This window comes from Tachyglossus aculeatus, chromosome X2, assembly GCF_015852505.1.
Source record: "Tachyglossus aculeatus isolate mTacAcu1 chromosome X2, mTacAcu1.pri, whole genome shotgun sequence".
Classification (NCBI taxonomy): Eukaryota; Metazoa; Chordata; class Mammalia; order Monotremata; family Tachyglossidae; genus Tachyglossus; species Tachyglossus aculeatus.
In genome coordinates, this window is record NC_052100.1 from 2,976,070 (window position 1) to 2,997,898 (window position 21,829).

General features: G+C 50.5%; 1 protein-coding gene across 4 annotated transcripts in view; it reads right to left on the bottom strand.

The window, feature by feature from the left end:
• The window catches only part of PSD2 (pleckstrin and Sec7 domain containing 2), a 49,106-nt gene extending 27,592 nt beyond the window's left edge, over positions 1-21,514 (bottom strand). The window contains exons 1-3 of one of the 4 annotated variants that reach the window (XM_038771031.1): positions 21,432-21,514; positions 19,188-19,335; positions 4,515-4,803 (exon numbers count right to left, since the gene is read on the bottom strand). In XM_038771031.1, coding sequence (XP_038626959.1) covers positions 4,515-4,786 — 272 coding nt within the window. In that variant the 5' untranslated portion in view covers positions 4,787-4,803; positions 19,188-19,335; positions 21,432-21,514. Of the gene's footprint in view, positions 1-4,514; positions 4,804-19,187; positions 19,336-20,341; positions 20,396-21,431 lie in introns of those variants that run through there. The other 3 variants (XM_038771029.1, XM_038771028.1, XM_038771030.1) reach the window with 3 other exon arrangements.
• Positions 21,515-21,829: the final 315 nt, after the last annotated feature.

Here is a 21,829-nt window from a genome sequence, read left to right on the forward strand (position 1 = left end):
TACTGCGAGGGGAGGCTAAGCCAGTTTCTGCCCCAGGAGAATCAGACCGACTATTCACGCGGTGTTCTTTATTTAGCTGCCTTAATTAGAGAAGTTTCACTCTGCCCCCCCGGGGGGGCCAAGAGAGTTTGGGAGAAATCTAGGGCGGGCGAGACAGAGGCCATCTTGTCCATCCCCCTGGCTCCAGGCAGGGCTTAGCCGGCGCCTCCTACATTTTTGAGCCTCTCCTGTTCTTAAAGGTGGAGGCTCCCCAGGCTTGCAATGCTATCGGATCCATTTTGCAGATGGGGAAACTAAGGCTGCCAGAATGGAAGGCTCCTCACGTCCAATGCCACAGTTTCTGGGGGCCGGACTCCCCACTGCCTTCCCCGGCCGGGTCCTTGGACCCCAAGCTTCTGAGAAGGAGATACTGGACCAGGTCTGAGTTGGGACAAGACCCATATCTCAGGGACAGAAGCGGAACACCCCACAACTATCCTGGGATGGACAGGGAAGAGTCAGGAGTGTTGGATGGTCCGTCCCTAACCTTGAAGCAAGGGTCCTGGCATCCCTCTCTGAGTCCTGACTGACCCGGGAATGGTCGTGTCCATGGGGTTGAGGGTCCTGACTCAAACCCCCCAGATCCAGACCTTCCTTAGGACCCCAGGGAGCAGGACACAGCTGAGAACTGGAGGGAAACAGCGAACACCCCTGGTTTCCCAAGCAAAAGTGGATGAACAGGAAGTTCCCTCTTCCCTCTCCCCTGCCACTTCCTCTATGAGTAGGGCAGAGCTTGGATCTTTTTCCATCAAACCCACCTCCCCCACAACCGTGGTGTCCCCAGCCCCCTCATATTACCACCAACTCTTGGGTGTGGGGGGGAAGGGGAAGGGAAGATCTGGTGGGTGGGGGTTGGGAGAAGGAGCTGGACCAGAAAAAGATACAGGTGGGACCAGGAAGATCCCAGGAGATCGGCAGCTAAATTTCAACTAGGACAAGGCCGTCTGGAGAAGAGATGACCCAGCCCAAAGGAGACGCAAATCTAGCACAGCCCTCAGACGGTAAGAGGAAGGCCCCCAAAATAAATGACGACTTCAAATCTCCCCCAGTCGCGGTCCCTCTCCGCCGGCCCTCCCTCCGAGCAGAAGCTTCTCCTCTTCCTTAACCTAATTTCTCCAGGAGGCCGGTCCGGGCGTTCCTTTTCCTGTCCTTGGAAGGAAAGGACGTGTCCCCATGGTCCTCCTCCCCGTGACTGCCCTGCCCAAATACGGCGAGAAGCACCAATTATCTTTTCCCCGTGAAGGGCATTCTCTTGACCTTTCCCGACAGCTCTGGCCTCCCAGCCCTGAGACGGGAGCCGTGGGAGCAGTTGAGTTTTGTGGATTCCTGGCTCCAAAGCTGGACTGGACCCTGAATCTGGCGACCTGGGGGGTGGTCTCTATCCTCCTGCCCGCTCTGGGACCCTCTTCCTCCCACTCCCTCTACACTGCCCCTGAAAACGAAACCCTCTCTAACCTCCCTCCCATCAACCGAATCGCTCTCACGTCCACTGCCCGGGAGTCATGGTGGTCGAACCTCGCAGACCCACCAATCCAACGCCACCGCCAAATTTCAGACCCTCTGTGTCAGCTGAGATCTGCGTTCCTCAGTGGGCGAAAGCCGTAGGATGACGCCCCCCGCCAACCAGCGGGTCATGTGTAAATCCGGCATATGTCACGGGTTTCTCGGTCCCGTGTTCATATGCACATATATGAGGGTCCCCGCCCCTCCCACTCCTGCAGCAGAAGGGTTGGGCAGGGGAACGAGACCTCGGTCCGTCTGTTCCACCCCTTGGGGGCTTGGGCGATGCTTTCTAATAATAATAATGATGATAATGGTATTTATTAAGCACCTATTATGAGCCAAGCACTGTGCTAAGCCCTGGGGTAGATACCAGGCAATCAGTTCACGGTCCCTGTCCCAAACGGGACCCACAGGCTAAAAGGGAAGACCAATGGGGATCTTATCTCTATTTTACAGAGGACACAGGCACAGAGAAGTTGAGTGATCTCGTGGAAACAGCACAGGCCTGAGAGTCAGAGGATCTGGGTTCTAATCCAAGAGAAGCAGCGTGGCTCAGCGGAAAGAGCCCGGGCTTTGGAGTCAGAGGTTGTGGGTTCAAATCCCGGCTCCACCACTTGTCAGCTGTGTGACTTTGGGCAAGTCACTTAACTTCTCTGGGCCTCAGTTCCCTCATCTGTAAAATGGGGACGAAAACTGTGAGCCCCACGTGGGACAAACTGATTATCTTGTATCTACCCCAGCGCTTAGAACAGTGCTTTGCACATAGTAAGCGCTTAACAAATACCAACATTATTATTATTATTATTATTAATCCCAACTCTGCCAAATGCTTTCTGTGTGAGCTTGGGAAAATCATTTAACTTCTCTGTGCTGCAATTTTCCTGTTCTCCCTCCTACTTTGGCTGTGAGTCCCCTGTGGGACAGGGACCGTGTCCAACCTAGTTAACTTCCATCTACTCCAGAGCTTCGAACAGTAAGTGCTTAACAAATACCATTAAAAAAACCCATATTTATTTATTGAGCGCTTACTGCGTGCAGAGCACTGTACTAAGCGCTTGGGAAGTACAAGTTAGCAACAAGTACAAGTTGAATCCCTATTAAAAAAATGGGGATTCAACACCTGTTCTCCCTCCTACTTAGACTGTGAGCCCCATGTGGGATCTGTTTATCTCGTATCTATCCCAGTGCTTAGAACAGTGCTTGGCACATAGGAAGCAGCATGGGGAACTGACAGCGTGCCGGTCTAGGAGCCGGAGTTCCCTGGTTTCAGTCCAAGATGTGCCGCTAACCTGCGGGCTGTGGACTGCGGGTGAATCAGTTAACTTCACTGTACCTCAGTTTCCCCATCTGAAAATTGGGATACTAATAAATGACTTCTCTCCCTACCTGCCAGGGTGGTTGTGAGGGCTGTAATGCACTAATTAACGTGAGAGCGCTTTGGCAATAAAAGCACTACAAAAAAACGAAGGGATTTTTATTTTAGAACAGTGCTTGGCACATAGTAAGTGCTTAACAAATGCTATCATTATTATTATTATTATTATTATTATTATTATTATTATTAAAATGGGGATGAAGACTGTGAGCCTCACAAAGGACAACCTGATCATCTTGTATCTACCCCAGAGCTTAGAACAGTGCTTGGTACATGGTAAGCGCTTGACAAATACCATCATCACTATTATTATTATAACTATTATTATAATTATCATCATCATTATTATTATTAGGAGAAGTAGTATGGCTCAGTGGAAAAGAACTTACATGGTAAGCACTTTACAAATACCATCATCATTATTATTATTATAACTATTATTATAATTATCATCATTATTATTATTAGGAGAAGCAGCGTGGCTCAGTGGAAAGAGCACGGGCTTTGGAGTCAGAGGTCATGGGTTCAAATCCCGGCTCTGTCAGTTGTCAGCTGTGGGACTTTGGGCAAGTCACTTCACTTCTCTGGGCCTCAGTTCCCTCATCCCTCATCTCCTCCAGGAGGCCTTCCCAGACTGAGCCCCCTCCTTCCTGTCCCCCTCCTCCCCCTCTCCATCCCCCCGCCTTACCACCTTCCCTTCCCCACAGCACCTGTATATAAGTATATATGTTTGTACGGATTTATTACTCTATTTATTTATTTATTTATTTTACTTGTACATATCTATTCTATTCATTTTATTTTGTTAATATGTTTGGTTTTGTTCTCTGTCTCCCCCTTCTAGACTGTGAGCCCACTGTTGGGTAGGGACCGTCTCTAGATGTTGCCAACTTGGACTTCCCAAGCACTTAGTCCAGTGCTCTGCACACAGTAAGTGCTCAATAAATACGATTGATTGATTGATTGATCTGGAAAACGGGGATGAAGACTGTGAGCGCCCCGGGGGACAGCCTGGTCACTTGGATCGAGAAGCAGCATGGCTCAGTGGAAATCAATCAATCAATCATATTTATTGAGTGCTTACTGTGTGCAGAGCACTGTACTAAGCGCTTGGGAAGTACAAGTTGGCAACATATAGAGACGGTCCCTACCCAACAGTGGGCTCACAGTCTAGAAAGAGCACGGGCTTTGGAGTAAGAGGTCATGGGTTCGAATCCCGACTCCACCACGTGTCTGCTGTGTGACCTTGGGCAAGTCACTTAACTTCTCGGAGCCTCAGCGACCTCATCTGTAAAATGGGGACGATAACTGCGCGCCCCACGTGGGACAACCTGATCACCTTGTATCCCCCCCAGCGCTTAGAACAGTGCTTTGCACATAGTAAGCGCTTAATAAATGCCATTATTATTATTTATTATTTTGGTAACCTCCCCAGCGCTTAGACCAGTGCTTGGGACATAGCAAGCGATTGATAAATTGTACTTCCCAAGCGCTCAGTACAGTGCTCTGCACACAGTAAGCGTTCAATACGATTGATTGACTGAATAAATGCCGTCATTGCTATTATTATTGTTACCGAATTATGACTGATCCTTACCTGAGTGGCTCAGCTGCGCTCCCGACGGCGTCCGGAGGGGGCGCCTCCTCGCTGAGCTGCTGCTCCTCGTGCGCCTGCGCAGCCTCGCTCGGCGCGCGGCCCCGCCCGCGCTCCACGTGCACGCCGTTCGTCAGGGCGGCCGCGCGGGGGGGCACGCGCGCCCCCGACGCCGCCGCCGCGGGGGCGCGCCCGTCCGCCTCGGCGCGCGGCTCGCTGCAGGGCCCCGGCCGGCCGCCGGAGGGCGCCGAGGGGCAGCGCGCCTCTTGGTTCATGCTGCCCGGCCCCGGACCTGCCAGAGACACAGAGACAGAGCATCAGGGACCAGCAGGGATACAGATGTTGGGAGACCGGGGGAATCCCACAGACACACACACAGGGAGAAGCAGGGATGGGGGAATCAGACAGGGGGATGGGGAGAGAGACGCAGAGACAGAGGTGGGGGACTCAGAGAGAGGCGACAGGGATGGGGAGAGAGATGCAGAGATGGGGGACTCAGAGAGACAGAGGGAGAATCAGATGGAGAGACGGGGGAATCAGAGGCAGAGAGAGGGAGAATCAGAGAGAGACAGGGATGGGGAGAGAGACGCAGAGATGGGGGACTCAGAGACAGAGGGAGAATCCGATGGAGAGACGGGGGAATTAGAGGCGGAGAGAGGGAGAATCAGAGAGAGACAGGGATGGGGAGAGAGACACAGAGATGGGGGACTCAGAGGGAGAATCAGATGGAGAGATGGGGGAATCAGACGCGAAGAGAGGGAGAATCAGAGAGAGACAGGGATGGGGAGAGAGACGCAGAGATGGGGGACTCAGAGACAGAAAGGGAGAATCAGATGGACAGACGGGGGAATCAGAGGCAGAGAGAGGGAGAATCAGAGAGAGACAGGGATGCGGAGAGACGCAGAGACAGAGATGGAGGACTCAGAGACAGAGAGGGAGAATCAGATGGAGAGATGGGGGAATCAGACGCAGAGAGAGGGAGAATCAGAGAGAGACAGGGATGGGGAGAGATGCAGAGACAGAGATGGAGGACTCAGAGACAGAGAGGGAGAATCAGATGGAGAGATGGGGGAATCAGACGCAGAGAGAGGGAGAATCAGAGAGACAGAGATGGGGAATCAGAGATAGGGAGAAAGAGAGACAGAGATGGGGGACTCAGAGAGAGACAGAGGGAGAAACAGACAGAGATCGGGGAATCAGAGAGAGATAGAGATAGGGAGAAACAGAGACAGAGATGGGGGAATCATAGAGAGACAGAGATAGGGAGAAGCAGAGACAGGGATGGGGGACTCAGGGAGAGAGAGATAGGGAGAAACAGAGACAGGGATGGGGGACTCAGGGAGAGACAGAGATAGGGAGGGAGAGGGAGAATCGGAGACAGAGAGAAGCATAGACAGAGATGGGGGAATCAGAGAAAGACAGAGATAGGGAGAGAGAGGGAGAATCAGGGAGACAGAGAGAAGCATAGACAGAGATGGGGGAATCAGAGAAAGGCAGAGATAGGGAGAGAGAGGGAGAATCACAAAGAGAATCAGAGACAGAGAGGGGGGAATCAGAGAGAGACAGAGAGGGAGAAACAGAGACAGATGGGGGAATCAGAGAAAGACAGAGATAGGGAAAAACAGAGACAGAGATAGGGGACTCAGGGAGAGACAGAAATAGGGAGAGAGAGGGAGAAGAGGGAGAATCAGGGAGACAGAAGCATAGACAGATGGAGGAATCAGAGAAAGACAGGGAGAGAGAGAGGGAGAATCAGAGAGACAGAAGCAAAGACAGATAGAGATGGGGGAATCAGTGAGACAGAGAGGGAGGGAGAATCAGAGAGACAGAGATGGGGAATCAGAGAGAGACAGAGATAGGGAGAGAGGGAGAATCAGACAGATGGAGAGATAGGGGAATCAGACACAGAGAGAGGGAGAATCAGAAAGACAGAGACGGGGAATTAGAGAAAGACATAGATAGGGAAAGAGAGGGAGAATCAGACAGATGGAGAGATGGGGGAATCAAAGACAGAGGGAGAATCAGAGAGAAACAGAGACAGAGATGGGGGAATCAGAGACAGAGACAGGGAGAGAATGGAGGGAGAATCAGAGAGATAGAGATGGGGAATCAGAGAGAGACAGAGATAGGGAAAGAGAAACAGAGACAGAGATGGGGGACTCAGAGAGACAGAGATAGGGAGAGAGAGGATCAGGGAGAATCAGACAGATGGAGAGATGGGGGAATCAGAGAGACACAGAGAGAGGGAGAATCAGAGAGAAGCAGAGACAGATGAGGGAAACAAAGAGAGACAGAGAGGGAAAGAGAGGGAGAATCAGACAGACAAAGATGGAGAGATGGGGGAATCAGACACAGAGAGAGGGAGAATCAGAGAGACAGACAGAAGCAGAGACAGAGATGGGGGAATCAGAGAGAGACAGAGATAGGGAGAGAAGGGGAGAATCAGACAGGGAGACAGAGGTGGAGAGATGGGGGAATCAGAGAGACAGAGATAGGGAGAGAGAGGGAGAATCAGAGAGAGAGAATCAGAGACAGAAACAGATGGGGAATCAGACACAGAGATAGAGGGGGGAGAATCAGAGACAGAATTAGAGTCAGAGATAGAAAAATGGGGGAATCAGATAGAGACAGAGACAGGGAGAGAGAGGGAGAATCAGAGAGACAGAGAGAATCAGAAACAGAGAAACAGAGATGGGGAATCAGAGAGAGAGAAAATCAGAGAGACAGACAGAAGCAGAGACAGAGATGAGGGAATCAGAGAGAGACAGAGAGAGGGCGAATCAGAGAGACAGAGAGAATCAGACACAAACAGAGATGGAGAGATGGGGGAATCAGAGAGACAGAGACAGGGAGAGAGGAAGAATCAGGGACCATCAGGGATCGAAACAGGGAGAATCAGAGACAAGCAACGGAGATGGGGGAATCAGAGAGAGACAGAGTTAGGAAGAGAGACAGGGAGAATAAGAGGGAGAGAGAGTAAGGAGAAACGGAGAATAAGAGACAGAGACAGAGAATCAGGGAGCATCGGAGAAAGACAGAAACAGGGAGAATCAGAGAGAGACAGAGAATCAGAGACAGAGAAACAGATGGAGAGATGGGGAATCAGAGACAGAGATAAGGAGAGAGGGAGAATCAGGAAGCATCAGAGAGAGACAGAGACAGGGTGAATCAGAGAGACAGGGAAAATCAGAGACAGAGAAACAGATGGAGAGATGGGGAATCAGAGAGAGACAGATAGGGAGAGAGAGGGAGAATCAGAGAGAGACAGGAAGAATCAGGGAGCATCAGAGAGAGATAGAAACGGAGAATCAGAGAGAGACAGAATCAGAGGCAGAGAAACAGATGGAGAGATGAGGGAAACAGAGTGAAACAGAGAGAATCAGAGACAAACAGAGATGGGGAGATGGGGGAATCAGAGAGACAGAGGTAGGGAGAATCAGAGACAGGGAGAGAGAGGGAGAATCAGAGACAGAGATAGGGAGAGACAGGGAAAATCAGAGAGAGACAGAGACAGGGAGGATCAGAGAGAGGGAGAGACAGGGAGAAAGACAGAGGTAGGGAGGGACAGAGAGAGAGCCAACAGGTGAGCATCGGACAGGAGTTGCAGCAAGAGGTCCATTGGCTAGGGGCAGGGGACTGGACAGGATGACCTCCTAACCCTTTCCAGCTCAAGAAGTCTCTGTTTAATGGCAGCCATGGTAGGGTGGGGGGATGCTTAGAAGGAAGGGTGGGGATACTGTAAATTCCCCAAGGACATATACTGTCCTTTGATATCCTTATAATAAAAAGCAGTGGAATTTGTTAGGCATTTACCACGGGCCTGGGCTCTAATCCCAGCTCTGCCACCCTGCTGTGTGACCTTAGGCAGTCACTTAACTTCTCTGGGCCTCAGTTTCCTTATCTATTAAATAGGGATTCAGTACCCGTTCTCCCTCAGGCTGTGAGCCCCATGTGCGACAGGGACAGAGTCTGAACTGAAGATCTTTTGCCTATTCCTGTGCTCAGTACAGTGCTTGGCACACAATAAGCACTCAACCAATTCCACAATTATTATTACGTGCTAACTGGGTACCCCGGGGGGGCAGGGAGGAAAGCAGTAGCTTCACCTTCCCTGCCCATTCCCAAAAGCTTCAATTTGTGCTCCCCAAAATCCCCTAACAGACGTGGACCCCAAGAAGCCTGGGTGGCTTTTGGCATGGGGGGCGGGATGACCTTTCCCTCTAGACTGTAAGCTCGTGGTGGGCAAGGAATGGTTCTGTTATATTGCACCCTCCCAAGCGCTTAATACAGTGCTCTGCACACAGTTAGCACTCAATAAATGCAACTGACTGACGGGTACAGCAATCATCTGGAGGAGAAGCTGAGAGCCTCATCTCCCACCCCAATGCAGTAGCATGGATTCCCCCGAGTCTGTGACTTCACCACAGATTCCACAATCCCCTCTCCCCCTTTCAAGCACCGAGATACAAATCAATGTTTACTCAATTTGCAGAATATGGGAACACTCTTCGGTCTCCCTGAAGACCAGAAACCGCCAAAATAGCAACAGAAATTAAACAGACGAGACCTCACAAATAAAAACCAGGTTTAACCGTAGACTCTCCCCAGCCTGTTGTTAAACCTCAGTTTCACCTGGGTTACCCCCAGAATGGGTAGAAAAGCGGCATGGCCTAGTGGAAAGAGCCCGGGCCTGGGTCAGAGGACCTGGGTTCTAATCCTGGCTCTGTCGCTCGTCTGCTGTGTGACCTTGGGCAAATTGCTTCACTTCTCTGGGCCTCAGTTCCCTCATGTGTAAAATGGGGAGTCAATACCTGTTTTCCCTCCTCCTAAGACTGTGAGCCCCTTGTGGAATGGGAACTGTGTCTGACCCAACTGCTTTGTATTTTTCCCTGTGCTTATTTATCTATTTATATTAACGTGTCTCCCTCTCTAGACTGTGAGCTCGCTGTGGGCAGCAATTTGTCTGTTCCAAGCACTCAGTACAGTGTTTTGTGCATAGTAAGCACTCAATAAATATGACTGAATGAATGAATGCTTCAAACAGGGCTTGACACATAGTAAGCACTTAACAAAGACCATTTAAAACAACAACAACCGTCCAATGACAACTTATTTCTTTTAGACTGTGAGCCCACTGTTGGGTAGGGACTGTCTCTATATGTTGACAATTTGTACTTCCCAAGCGCTTAGTACAGTGCTCTGCACATAGTAAGCGCTCAATAAATACGATTGATGATGATTTCTTTCCACAACAAAGCAGGCTCTCCACCTTCTGACTCATAAATCAATCAATCAGAGGTATATATTGAGTGCTTACTGTGTGCAGAGCACTGTACTAAGCGGTTGGAAGAGAACAATACCACAGAGTCAACAGATGCATTCTCTACCCCCAAGGAGCTTAACTTTGTGCACTCCACATCAGCTCAGACTCCTCATTCCTTCAGCTTTACTATACTTCCCTCTAGCCTCTCCCAATCAATCAATAATATTTATCGATTACTTTGTGCAGAGCACTGTACTAAGCAGTTGCAAGAGTACAACAGTCTGTGCGCAGAGCACTGGACTAAGCATTAGATTGCAAGCTCGTTATGGGCAGGGAACGTGTCTGCTAATTCCGTTGCATTGTATTCTCCCAAGCGCTTAGTACAGTGCCCCAAAATACCATTGATTGATTGATTGAAAGGACAATAGAGTTGATAGACATGATCCCTGCCTCAAGAAACATACAGCCTACCGTGGGCAGAGCATCAAAGTTCTTAGGAGCGTGGCTCAGTGGAAAGAGCCCGGGCTTTGGAGTCGGAGGTCATGGGTTCAAATCCCGGCTCCGCCACTTGTCAGCTGGGTGACTTTGGGCAAGTCACTTCACTTCTCCGGGCCTCAGTTCCCTCATCTGGAAAATGGGGATTAAGACTGTGAGCCCCCTGTGGGACAACCTGATCACCTTGTAAGCTCCCCAGCGCTTAGAACAGTGCTTTGCACATAGTAAGCGCTTAATAAATGCCATTATTATTATTATTATTATCATTAGGAGAGTCCTTTCCTCATTTTACAGATGAGGAAACTGAGGCCTAGAGAAGTTCGGCGATTTGGCCAAGGTCCCACAGTACACGTTTGGCAGAGCCGGGATTAGAACCCAGGTCCTCTGACTTCCAACAGGCCACGCCGCTTCTGGATGCTAGACGTGGTTAAAGAAGCAGCGTGGCTCAGTGGAAAGAGCCCGGGCTTTGGAGTCAGAGGTCATGGGTTCAAATCCCGACTCTGCCGATTGCCAGCTGTGTGACTTTGGGCAAGTCATTTAACTTCGCCGTGCCTCAGTTACCTCATCTGTAAAATGGGGATTAAGACTGTGAGCCCCCCGTGGGACAAACTGATCACCTTGTAACCTCCCCAGCGCTTAGAACAGTGCTTTGCACATAGTAATCAATCAATTGTATTTATTGAGCACTTACTGTGTGCAGAGCACTGTACTAAGCTCTTGGGAAGTACAAGTTGGCAACATATAGAGACGGTCCCTACCCAACAGTGGGCTCACAGTCTAGAAAGCACTTAAGTAGTAAGCACTTAATAAATGCTATCATTATTATTATTATTATCCTGGGTCCCTGCAGCCCCCCACTCTGGGGCACAACCAGGGTATTTGCTGGGGTGAGGGTGGGAGAAGGGGGATGGGGCTGTGGGGAGGGGAAGAGACTCCATGAATAAGAGGATTTCACTGGTTAGTTGTTTTTTTTTATGGATAATTGTGGAACAAGATCCCGTTAGTCGGTGCTAATTAAGGGTTATTAATGAGATCTGCTCTAATTTGCCTAAACCATGGTGCTTAGTGAACTTGACTCTTCCGTTCTCCTCCAGCCCTGGCTCTGATGGAGGCTCCTCCATTCCAAGGTGCAGATCTTCTCCCTCCCCCATGTTTTCTGTAAAGTCAATCAATCAATCAATCAATCGTATTTATTGAGCGCTTACTGTGTGCAGAGGACTGTACTAAGCGCTTGGGAAGTACAAGTTGGCAACAGTGGGCTCACAGTCTAAAAGGGGGAGACAGAGAACAAAACCAAACATACTAACAAAATAAAATAAATAGAAGTCGGGGGGCTTCTCCCCCTGATGACAATACGGGGATGGCAGAGGGACAGAGAGCGTGGTTGAGGCTGGTCAGAGATTAATCTCAGACTGGCATCTCATTCCTTGACTGTCAGCTCCCAGGCTCTTTTTTTTTTAAAAAAAGGAATTTGTTAAGCTCTGACTATGTACTAAGCGCTGGGGTAGATCATCATCATCAATCATATTTATTGAGCGCTTACTATGTGCAGAGCACTGTACTAAGCGCTTGGGAAGTACAAATTGGCAACATATAGAGACAGTCCCTACCCAACAGTGGGCTCACAGTCTAAAAGAGTGGGCTCACAGTCTAAAAGATACAAGCTAATCAGGTCGGACACAGTCCCAGTTCCACGTGGGGCTCACGGTCTTCATCCCCATTTTACAGATGAGGCAACTGAGGCCCAGAGAAGTTAAGTGACTTGCCCAAGGCCACCCAGCAGACAAGTGGCAGAGCCGGGCTTAGAAGCCCGAGTTCTAGCTGCCGGGCCATGCTCCTTCTTAGTGCTTAGTAAATATTCAAATAAACTGACATGAAGCTAAGGAGGGTTGGGGAGAGGAATGTGAGGTGGGAGGGGGGTGGGCAGTCCTCCCCCCAGAGAGGGGAATCAGGCCCAGGAGAGTCAGAATTCTGGAAAAGGTAATTGGGAGAAATTTACCTATTAATGGTTTTTACTGGGCGACTCCTCTGCGTGCAGTACCGTATTAATACTCAGAATATAGGAAGTGCTCGATAAAGACGACTGAATGAATGAATGCTTGGGGAAAGTACAGCAGTGTTAGTAGATAATAATATTAATAATTGTGGCATTTGTTAAGTGCTCACTCTGTGCCGGGCACTGTACTAAGCTCTGGGATGGATGGAATTGGATTGGACACAGTCCCTGTCCCACGTGGGGCTCCCAGTCTCAATCCCCATTTTACAGACGAGGTCACTGAGGCCCTGAGAAGTGACTTGCTCACGGTCCCACGGCGGACAAGTGGCGGGGCCGGAATCAGAACCCAGATCCTTCTGGCTCCCAGGCCTAGGCTCTATCCACTAGGCCACGCTGCTTCCCTGCCCTCAAGGAATTTAAAATCTAGTCGAGGAGGAGCGGCCCCCCGGAACTAGGTCTGGGGGGAGCCAGACGGCCGTGGCCTCTTCCGGGATAACCAGGACCAGGCGGCGAAGGAATCGGGATGCGGGGAGGGGTGGGAAAAGGGACCCAGCCCAGACTGAGTGTATCCTGGCTGTAAGGAGCCAGGCTAAATAGGGCCTCCAAACACACAAGCTGCCACTCAGAAGAGGATTCCCTGGAAAGGGCCATCTGTCAGCCGGCGGAAACAGCGGGAAGGAAACAGTCGGAGCCGGGAACCCCGCTTTCCCATCCCCCTTTCGGGGAACTCTTCCTGACTCCGCCCATGGGGACCCCCGGGAAGCCCCCTCGCCCTTCCCGGGCCACGTTTCCCCCAGCTGATGCCCCCACCACACTTACATCCAAATCTGTGATTTATTTATTTATTTATATTCACGTCTGTCTCCCCCTCTAGATTGTAAGCTCATTGTGGGCAGGGAATGTGTCTATTGTTGTGATGTACTCTCCCAAGCGCTTAGTACAGTGCTCTGCCCCCAGGAAGTGCTCAATAAATAGGACTGAATGAATGAAAGGTAGAGCAGCCCCCCACCCCGTCCCAATCCGGGCAGTCGGGGGAAACCTTCCAGACTGTGGGCACATTGTTGGGTAGGGATTGTCTCTATTTGTTGCTGAAATGTACATTTTACAGATGTAAAATGTACATCTGTACATTTACATCTGTAAAATTGCCACAATTACCAAGTGCTTAGTACAGTGCTCTGCACACAGTAAGCACCCAATAAATACGATTGAATAAATGAACCTATAACCTCCTTAATAATAATAATTGTGGTATTTGTTAAGCACTTACTATGTGCCAGATAGTGAACTAAGCACCGGGGGTGGATACAGGCAGCGTGGTTCAGTGGAAAGAGCCCGGGCTTTGAAGTCAGAGGTCATGGGTTCAAATCCCGGCTCCACCAATTGTCAGCTGTGTGACTTTGGGCAAGTCACTTCACTTCTCTGGGCCTCAGTTCCCTCATCTGTAAAATGGGGATTAAGACTGTGCGCCCCCCGTGGGACCATCTGATCACCTTGTAACCTCCCCAGTGCTTAGAACAGTGCTTTGCACATAGTAAGCGCTTAATAAATGTCATCATTATTATACAAGAAAATCAGGTTGGACATAGTCCCTGTCTCATGTGGGGCTCACGGTTTCAATCCCCTTTTTCCAGATGAGGTAACTGAGGCCCGGAGAAGTGAAATGATTTGCCCAAGGTCTCTTACCACGCGCCCTGTCCCTCCCTCATCGGAAGTCCTTCCTTGTGTCTAACCTTAATCCCTCCTGCTGCAGCATGAATTACAGTTCATTCCAAGACAGAGTCTTCACCTGTTGCCTAAGCAGTGTGGGGCTGAGGACAGAGCAGAGGGAAGAGACGAGGGAGAGGGAAATTGAAATGGAAGCAGGGGCATCTACCACGGTGCTTGGCATATAGTAAGCGCTTCAGAGGTATCATAATTAGGCAGTAATGGGGAGAAGGAGCAGGGGCTCAGGGGAGGGTCAGAAATGCTGTTGTGGAAGAGTGCTTTGCACATAGTAAGTGCTTAACAAATGCTATTATTATTATTATTATCCCCCACCCTCCATCTCACCCACGGAGTTCTCATGTTGTGTCGGAATGTGGCAGTGGGCTACCACCCTTGGGATCTCAATCCCAATGCTCAGAATAATAATAATAATAATAATGGCATTTATTAAGTGCTTACTATGTGCAAAGCACTGTTCTAAGCGCTGTGGAAGTTACAAGGTGTCAGGTTGTCCCACGGGGGGGGGGGGGGGTGTCACAGTCTTCATCCCCATTTTACAGATGAGGTCACTGAGGCACAGAGAAGTTAAGTGACTTGCCCACAGGCACACAGCTGACAGTTGGCGGAGCCGGGATTTGAACCCATGACCTCTGACTCCAAAGCCCGGGCTCTTTCCACTGTGCCACGCTGCTTCTCAGAAGCACCCCGGGCCCATTCTATGTAATAATAATAATAATGATGGTATTTGTTAAAGCGCTTACTATGTGCCAAGCACTGTTCTAAGCGCTGAAATGCAGCCACCTCTGGGGTGGGGCTAAACCCCAGAGAAGCAGAGTGGCCTAGTGGCTAGAGAAAGCACAGGCCTGCGACTCCGAAGGACTGGGTTCTAATCCCTGCTCTGCCACGTGTCTGCCGTATCCACCTTGGGCAAGTCGCTTAACTTCCCTGTGCCTCGGTTACTTCACCTGTAAAATGGGGATAAGAGCGGGAGCCCCACGTGGGTCAGGGATTGTATCCAACCTGATTAACTTTTATCTATCCCGGTTCTTAGAACAGTGCTTGGCACATATTAAGTGCTTAATATAATAATAATTATTATTACTACTACTACTAATAATCCCTCCCTCTGCCCATCCACCAAGCTAGCTCTCTTCCTCCCTTCAAGGCCCTGCTGAGAGCTCACCTCCTCCAGGAGGCCTTCCCAGACTGAGCCCCTTCCTTCCTCTCCCCCTCGTCCCCCTCTCCATCTCCCCCATCTTACCTCCTTCCCTTCCCCACAGCACCTGTATATATGTATATATGTTTGTACAGATTTATTACTCTATTTATTTATTTATTTATTTTACTTGTACATATCTATTCTATTTATTTTATTTTGTCAGTATGTTTGGTTTTGTTCTCTGTCTCCCCCTTTTAGACTGTGAGCCCACTGTTGGGTAGGGACCGTCTCTATATGTTGCCAATTTGTACTTCCCAAGCGCTTAGTCCAGTGCTCTGCACATAGTAAGTGCTCAATAAATACGATTGATGATGATGATGATAATAATAAACAGCCCAGAAATCAATTTTGGGGGGTAGCTTACTAGGTGTCAGGAAATGGAGCAGAGGGGGTCTTCTGGGATAAGCTTTACTCTCCCCACTGCCCCTTGCCCCCCATGATCCCGCTAAGCCTGGAGTCCCCCTGGTTAAGACAGGGTGGGGAGGCAGCGGGAAGGATGATGCCAATGTGGGGCGAGGCAGGGGAGAAGTCTTCTGACCCCCTCCGCGGATGGGAAGCAGAATGATGTAGTGGATAGAGCACTGGCCTGGGAATCAGAAGGTCATGGGTTCTAATCCCGCCCCGCCACTCTCTGCTGTGTGACCTTGGACAAGTCACTTCACTTCTTTGGGCCTCAGTTACCTCATCTGATTGAGACAGTGAGCCCTACAGGGGACAGGGACGGTGTCCAACCTGCTTTGCTTGCTCAGCGCTTGGTACAGTAATAATAATAATAATAATAATGGCATTTATTAAGCGCTTACTATGTGTAAGCGCTGGGGGTATACAAGGTGATCAGGTTGTCCCACAGGGGGCTCTCACAGTCTTCATCCCCATTTTACAGATGAGGGAACTGAGGCCCAGAGAAGTGAAGGGACTGGCCCAAAGTCACACAGCTGACAAGTGGCAGAGCCAGGATTCAAACCCGTGACCTCTGACTCCGAAGTCCGTGCTCTTTCCACTGAGCCACGCTGCTTCTCTTGGCCGGCACATAGTAAGTGCTTAAAAAATACCATAAATACTATTATTATTATTATTACTCATTCCGGTCTCAACCGCAAGTTTGAGCCCAGGGCTGAACCACTCCAGGGCCCCTCTGCCACCCCAGAGGGCCAATGGACAGCTGCCTCGTAGACTATGGGGTAAGTGCCTCCTTTTGTACTTTTTCAGAGGGGTCACGGCAGGTGGGGAGAGGCAACAATATCTCTGCCTGCCCCCCGCCCCCTTTGTGATAATAATAATAATAACTGTAGTATTTGTTAAGTGCTTATTATGTGCCAGACACTGTTCAAAGTACTAGGGTGGATACAAGCAAATCGGGTTGGACACAGTCCCTGTCCCACATGGGGCTCACAGTCTAAATCCCCATTTTACATATGAGGGAACTGAGGCCCAGGGAAATTAAATGACTTGCCCAAGGCCACCCAGCAGATAAGTAGCGGAGGTGGAATTAGAACCCAGGCCCTTCTGACTCCACAGCCTGTGCTCTATCCATTAGGCCATGCTGCTTCACAAAGAATAATAATAATAACAGTGATATTGTTAAGCACTTATTATATACCAAGCAGTGTGCTAAGCGCTGGTGTAGATGTAAGGTAATCAGGTCTCATATGAGGCTCACTGTCTAAGAAGAAGGGAGAACAGGGACTGAATCCCCATTTTGCAGGTAAGGGAACTGAGGCACAGAGAAGCAAAGTGCCTTGTCCCAGTTCATACGGCAAGCGCTTAACAAATACCATTATTATTATTAGATCATTATTATTATTATTAGGTAAGGTAGGATGGGGAGAGCTGAATGAGCGCCTGAAGATAGAGGGTAAGCAATTTCTGTTTGATGTGAAGGTGGACAGGCAACCACTGGAGGTTCTTGAGGAGTGGGGAGATGTTGACTGAACTATTTTTAGTAAAATGATCCGGGCAGCAGAGTGAAGTATGGACAAGACAGGAGGCTGAAAGGTCAGACAGGCGGCTAATACAGTAGTCAAGGCAGATATAGTAAGTGCTTGGGTCAACAGAGTAGCAGTTTGGATGGAGAGGAAAGGGTGGATTCTAGAGATATTGTGAAGGGTAGAACCGACGGGGTTTTGTGACAGACTATGTGTGCGGGTTGAATGAGCGATGGCTCAAAGAAAATACCAAGGTTACAGGTTTATGAGACAGGGAGAATGGTGGTGCTGTCTACAGTGATGGGAAATTTGGGGGAGGACAGGGCTTGTGTGGGAAGATGAGGAGTTCTGTTTCGGGTATGCTAAGTTTGAGGTGTCGCCAGGGCATCCACGTAGAGATGTCCTGAAGGCAGGAGGAAATGCTAGATTGCGGAGAAGGGGAGAGGTCGGGGCTGGAGGGATAGTTTTGGGAATCCTCTGCGGAGAGATGGGAGTTGAAGCCGTGGGAGTAGAGAAACAGCGTGGCTCAGTGGAAAGAGCACGGGCTTTGGAGTCAGAGGTCATGGGTTCAAATCCCGGCTCCGCCAATTGTCAGCTGTGTGACTTTGGGCAAGCCACTTAACTTCTCTGTGCCTTGGTTACCTCATCTGGAAAATGGGGATGAAGACTGTGAGCCCCACCATGGGACAACCTGATCACCTTGTAACCTCCCCAGCACTTATAACAGTGCTTTGCACAGAGTAAGCGCTTAATAAATGCCATTATTATTACTATAATAAGGGAATGGGTGTAAATAAAGGGGACTTGGAACTGAGCCTTGATGAAGATAAAGGGTGGGAGGCAGAGGAGGAGCCGGCGAAGGAGATCGAGAAGACCAAGAAATGGGAGGAGAACTAGGAAAGGACAGTGTCAGTGCAGTTCAGCGTTAGTGTTTTCAGGAGAATGGGGTGACCCACAGTGTCAAAGGAAGCTGAGACATCGAGAAGGATTAGGATGGAATAAAGGCCTTTGGGTTTGGCCGTCAATTGTTCATTCAATAGTATTTATTGAGCGCTTACCGTGTGCCAAGCACCGTACTAAGAGCTTGGGAGGGTGCAACAAAACAGCAAACAGGCAAGAAGGAGGTCACTGGTGATCTTAGAGAGGGCAGATTATGTGGAGTGGAGGGGGGCTGTAAGCCAGATTTCAGGGGGTCAAAAGGAGATTTGGAGAAGAAATAGGCAGCGGCGTAAGCAACTTATTCAAGGAGTTTGAAAACAGGAAATCCGACCATTGGCTTTAAGGCACTCATCAACTCTCCCCTTTCTACCTAATCACCCTAATTTCCCACTACAGCCCAGCCCACCCATTTTGCTCTTCTAACCTACTGTCACCTATCTTGTTACCGATACCTTGGCCACTTCCTCCCTCTGGCCTGGATCTCCCTTCCCCTTCATATCCGTCAGACCACCTCTCTCCCTACCTTCAAAGCCTTATTAACATCCCATCTCCACGAAGAGGCCTTCCCTAAGTCCTCATTTCCCCAGCTCTTCTCCTTGTCTTCTGCCTCATCTGAGCACTTGGGTCTGCACTCAATCAATCAATCAATCAATCAATCGTATTTATTGAGCACTTATTGTGTGCAGAGCACTGTACTAAACGCTTGGGAAGTACAAGTTGGCAACATATAGAGACAGTCCCTACCCAACAGTGGGCTCACAGTCTAGAAGGGGGAGACAGAGAACAAAACCAAACATATTAACAAAATAAAATAAATAGAATAGATATGTGCAAGTAAAATAAATAAATAGAGTAATAAATATGTACAAATATATATACATATATACAGGTGCTGTGGGGAAGGGAAGGAGGTAAGACTCCTTAAACACTTGGATTCTCCCTCACCCCAGCCCCCTAGTCCTTACATGCACACCCTGTCGCTGCCCCTATCTCTAATTTATTTTAATGTCTGCCTCCCCAGTTAGACCGTAAGCCCTCTGACGGCAGGGATCGTGGCTACCAACACTATAGTACCGTATTCTCCCAAGCGTTTCGTACCGTGTTCTGCACACAGTAAGCGCGCAATAAATACCTTTGGTTGATTAATCGATTGACTTTCCTCCAGGATCCAAGATCGAACCGAGGGTCCCAGTCTTCACTGACACTTCCCCGACTCCGTAAATCTTCTGCCTTTAGGGCCCAAAATTCCAAGGTCTCAAGACGGGAAGCACAGTTCCGCCCTTGGGAAAACACAGACCTGTCCTGGTTCCTTGGGCACCAGCACACGGAGGTCAGGGATGGGGGAGATATCCACAGTAGGCTAACTGCCCTCGCCTCACTTACCTCATCTCCTGTACTCGACACCCCCTCGGCCGCCTGCCCACCTCTGAGCACAGACCAGGGTGGTCCTAATTATATATACATAAACCCCAAGGGGGCTCCCGCTGAATTGGTGGGGAAACTGAGGCCCTGAAACAGAGGGTGGGGCAGATATGAGTCCCTGAGCCCACTGCCCTTCTCAAATCACCTCTCCCCTCACCCAGGGTGGGTTTTTAAACAGTGCAGTAGACATGGTGAGAAAAGCCTTCTCCCATCAAGTCCTCTGACCTCTGACCTTGGGCAGTTTCTTGCTTCCTGCAGGGATGGGGAGGGGGTGGTAAAAGTGAAAGTTTCCAACTTTACCTTTAAGGGTTGGGGGGAGCGGGAGCCCCAGACCTGCCAATTCACTCATTCAATCGTATTTACGGAGCGCTTACGGTGGGCAGAGCGCTGCACTAAGCGTTTGGGAGGGTACGACTGTGGAAATGGTCTCAGGGAAGGAAGAGGAGCCCCCACCCACCCCCCACACACCCATCCATCTTCTAGACTGTGAGCCCACTGTTGGGTAGGGACTGTATATGTTGCCAACTTGTACTTCCCAAGCGCTTAGTACAGTGCTCTGCACACAGAAGTGCTCAATAAATATGATTGATTGATTGATTTCACCGAACTGCAGAGAGGCACAGATGCTTTCAGGCTCACCAGGCCCACCTCCCTACCCCTTGCCCAGCACCACCAAACTCCCACTCTGATCAGGGAAGCCCTCCTTCAGGGTGGAAGACAGGTCACAGCCGGAGCCAGCCAGGGAAGCCTGGGGGAGTCAAGACGCTCAATTCAGACACCCCGGGCACCTCTTCTCTCCACTGCCCTCCGTCCCTATCCCTCCCAGATCTCCCGGGGTCAACTGGGGAGAATGGAGGGACTCACAAATGTGCTTGGGTCCTGGGGGAAGTCGGGGCCTTCTGCCACGATCCCCTTCCTGCTCCCAGCCCCCGCCCGGAATGGGAAGATTCTTCCCTCAGCCATTATGTGAAACCCTCCTGGCACCGGGAAGTCTCAACTCCACTGCGGTCCAACTTGTGGCCCTGAAAAACACATTTTAGGGACCCCCTCCCCCTTTCAGAGAGGCTGCTGGCCCGGGGAAGATGGCTCTGAGCCCCTGATGCCCGGGGTCCCTCCCCCAGACCTTCCAATGAGAAAGTAGTCCTGCCGATCTGCTGGGTCCAGGGCTACTCTAACGTCCCCTCCCCACTTCACCCTCTTTCTCCCCCACCCCTCCTCCTCCTCCTCCTCAGCCGGATTTTTAAAAAATGGGCAGAAGAAGCGGGAGGCAGAAAGGAAATGCTAATGGAACAATTAAGCTAATACTGGGGTAGGGACAGCCAGCGAACCAGCTTTGGGGTGCTTTATTGTTTTAGCCAAGAGGAAAGAACGTCACCTCTCCCAGACAAAAAGTCCCCACGGGGCTTGGCGGGGCTGCGTGGAGGGGGACCCTGGGGTGGGGGGCGGTGACCAAGATGGATCTGGAGGGAGGAGAGCCTCTCGGAGGGGGGAAAGGAAGGACATCTTCAGCCCAGATGCTGCCCTATCGCTTGGGCTTCTCTGTACCATCTCCATGACAACCATGTCATTTGGGCTGCTACAGCCACTGCCGGATTGATCTCCAGATGAAGCTTTGTTGTCAGACATGGGGATGTGGGGGGCGTGCGGGGAAAAGGGGGGTCGGTCGCGATCGTGACAGAAGCAACCCCAGCCCAGGGGACGATTAGACAACACACCCCCCTCCTCGCCCCAGCTCCATCCGTCTCCGCTCCCTGAAACCCCCAGAAGAAGCCGAAGGGGCGTTTCTACACACCAAGGTCCATGCCGCCTTCAAACCCAGGAGCCCCCCGAGGCTGGATGGCAGAGGAGCGTCCCCCCCTCAACCCTTCCGCCGCCAGTGAACAGGCCAAGGAGGACAGATTGATGGTGGGGGGCTTAGGGATGGGGAGGTGGGCGGGGATCGATTCACACTTACCAGAGTAGCAAACCTTGTCTCGATGCTCTTGGGAGTGGGGATGGGGGGGTCCTTCCTCCTTAATAATCCATGCAACAAAATAACCGGTTTTTCCACGAGAGGGGTCTCGTCCCCAACAGCCCCCCACCCCCACCCCCCCCACCCCTCTTCTGGGCTTTTTTTCCCCTCTCCCCCAGTCGGCTCCCACTGGTTAGGGCTTTTCTTCAGGTGTCAGGAGATTGCTGGGATGCAGGGAGGAGGAGGAGGAGGAGGAGGAGGAGGAGGAGGAGGAGGAGGAGGGGAGCAGCGGGGGGGTGGGGAAGGGGTGGGAGGGGATTCTGCAGTCAATGAAAGGGGGGACGGAGAGACCTCGCTGTGGTGTGTGTGGGAGTGTGTGTGTCTGTGCTTGTGTGTGAGGA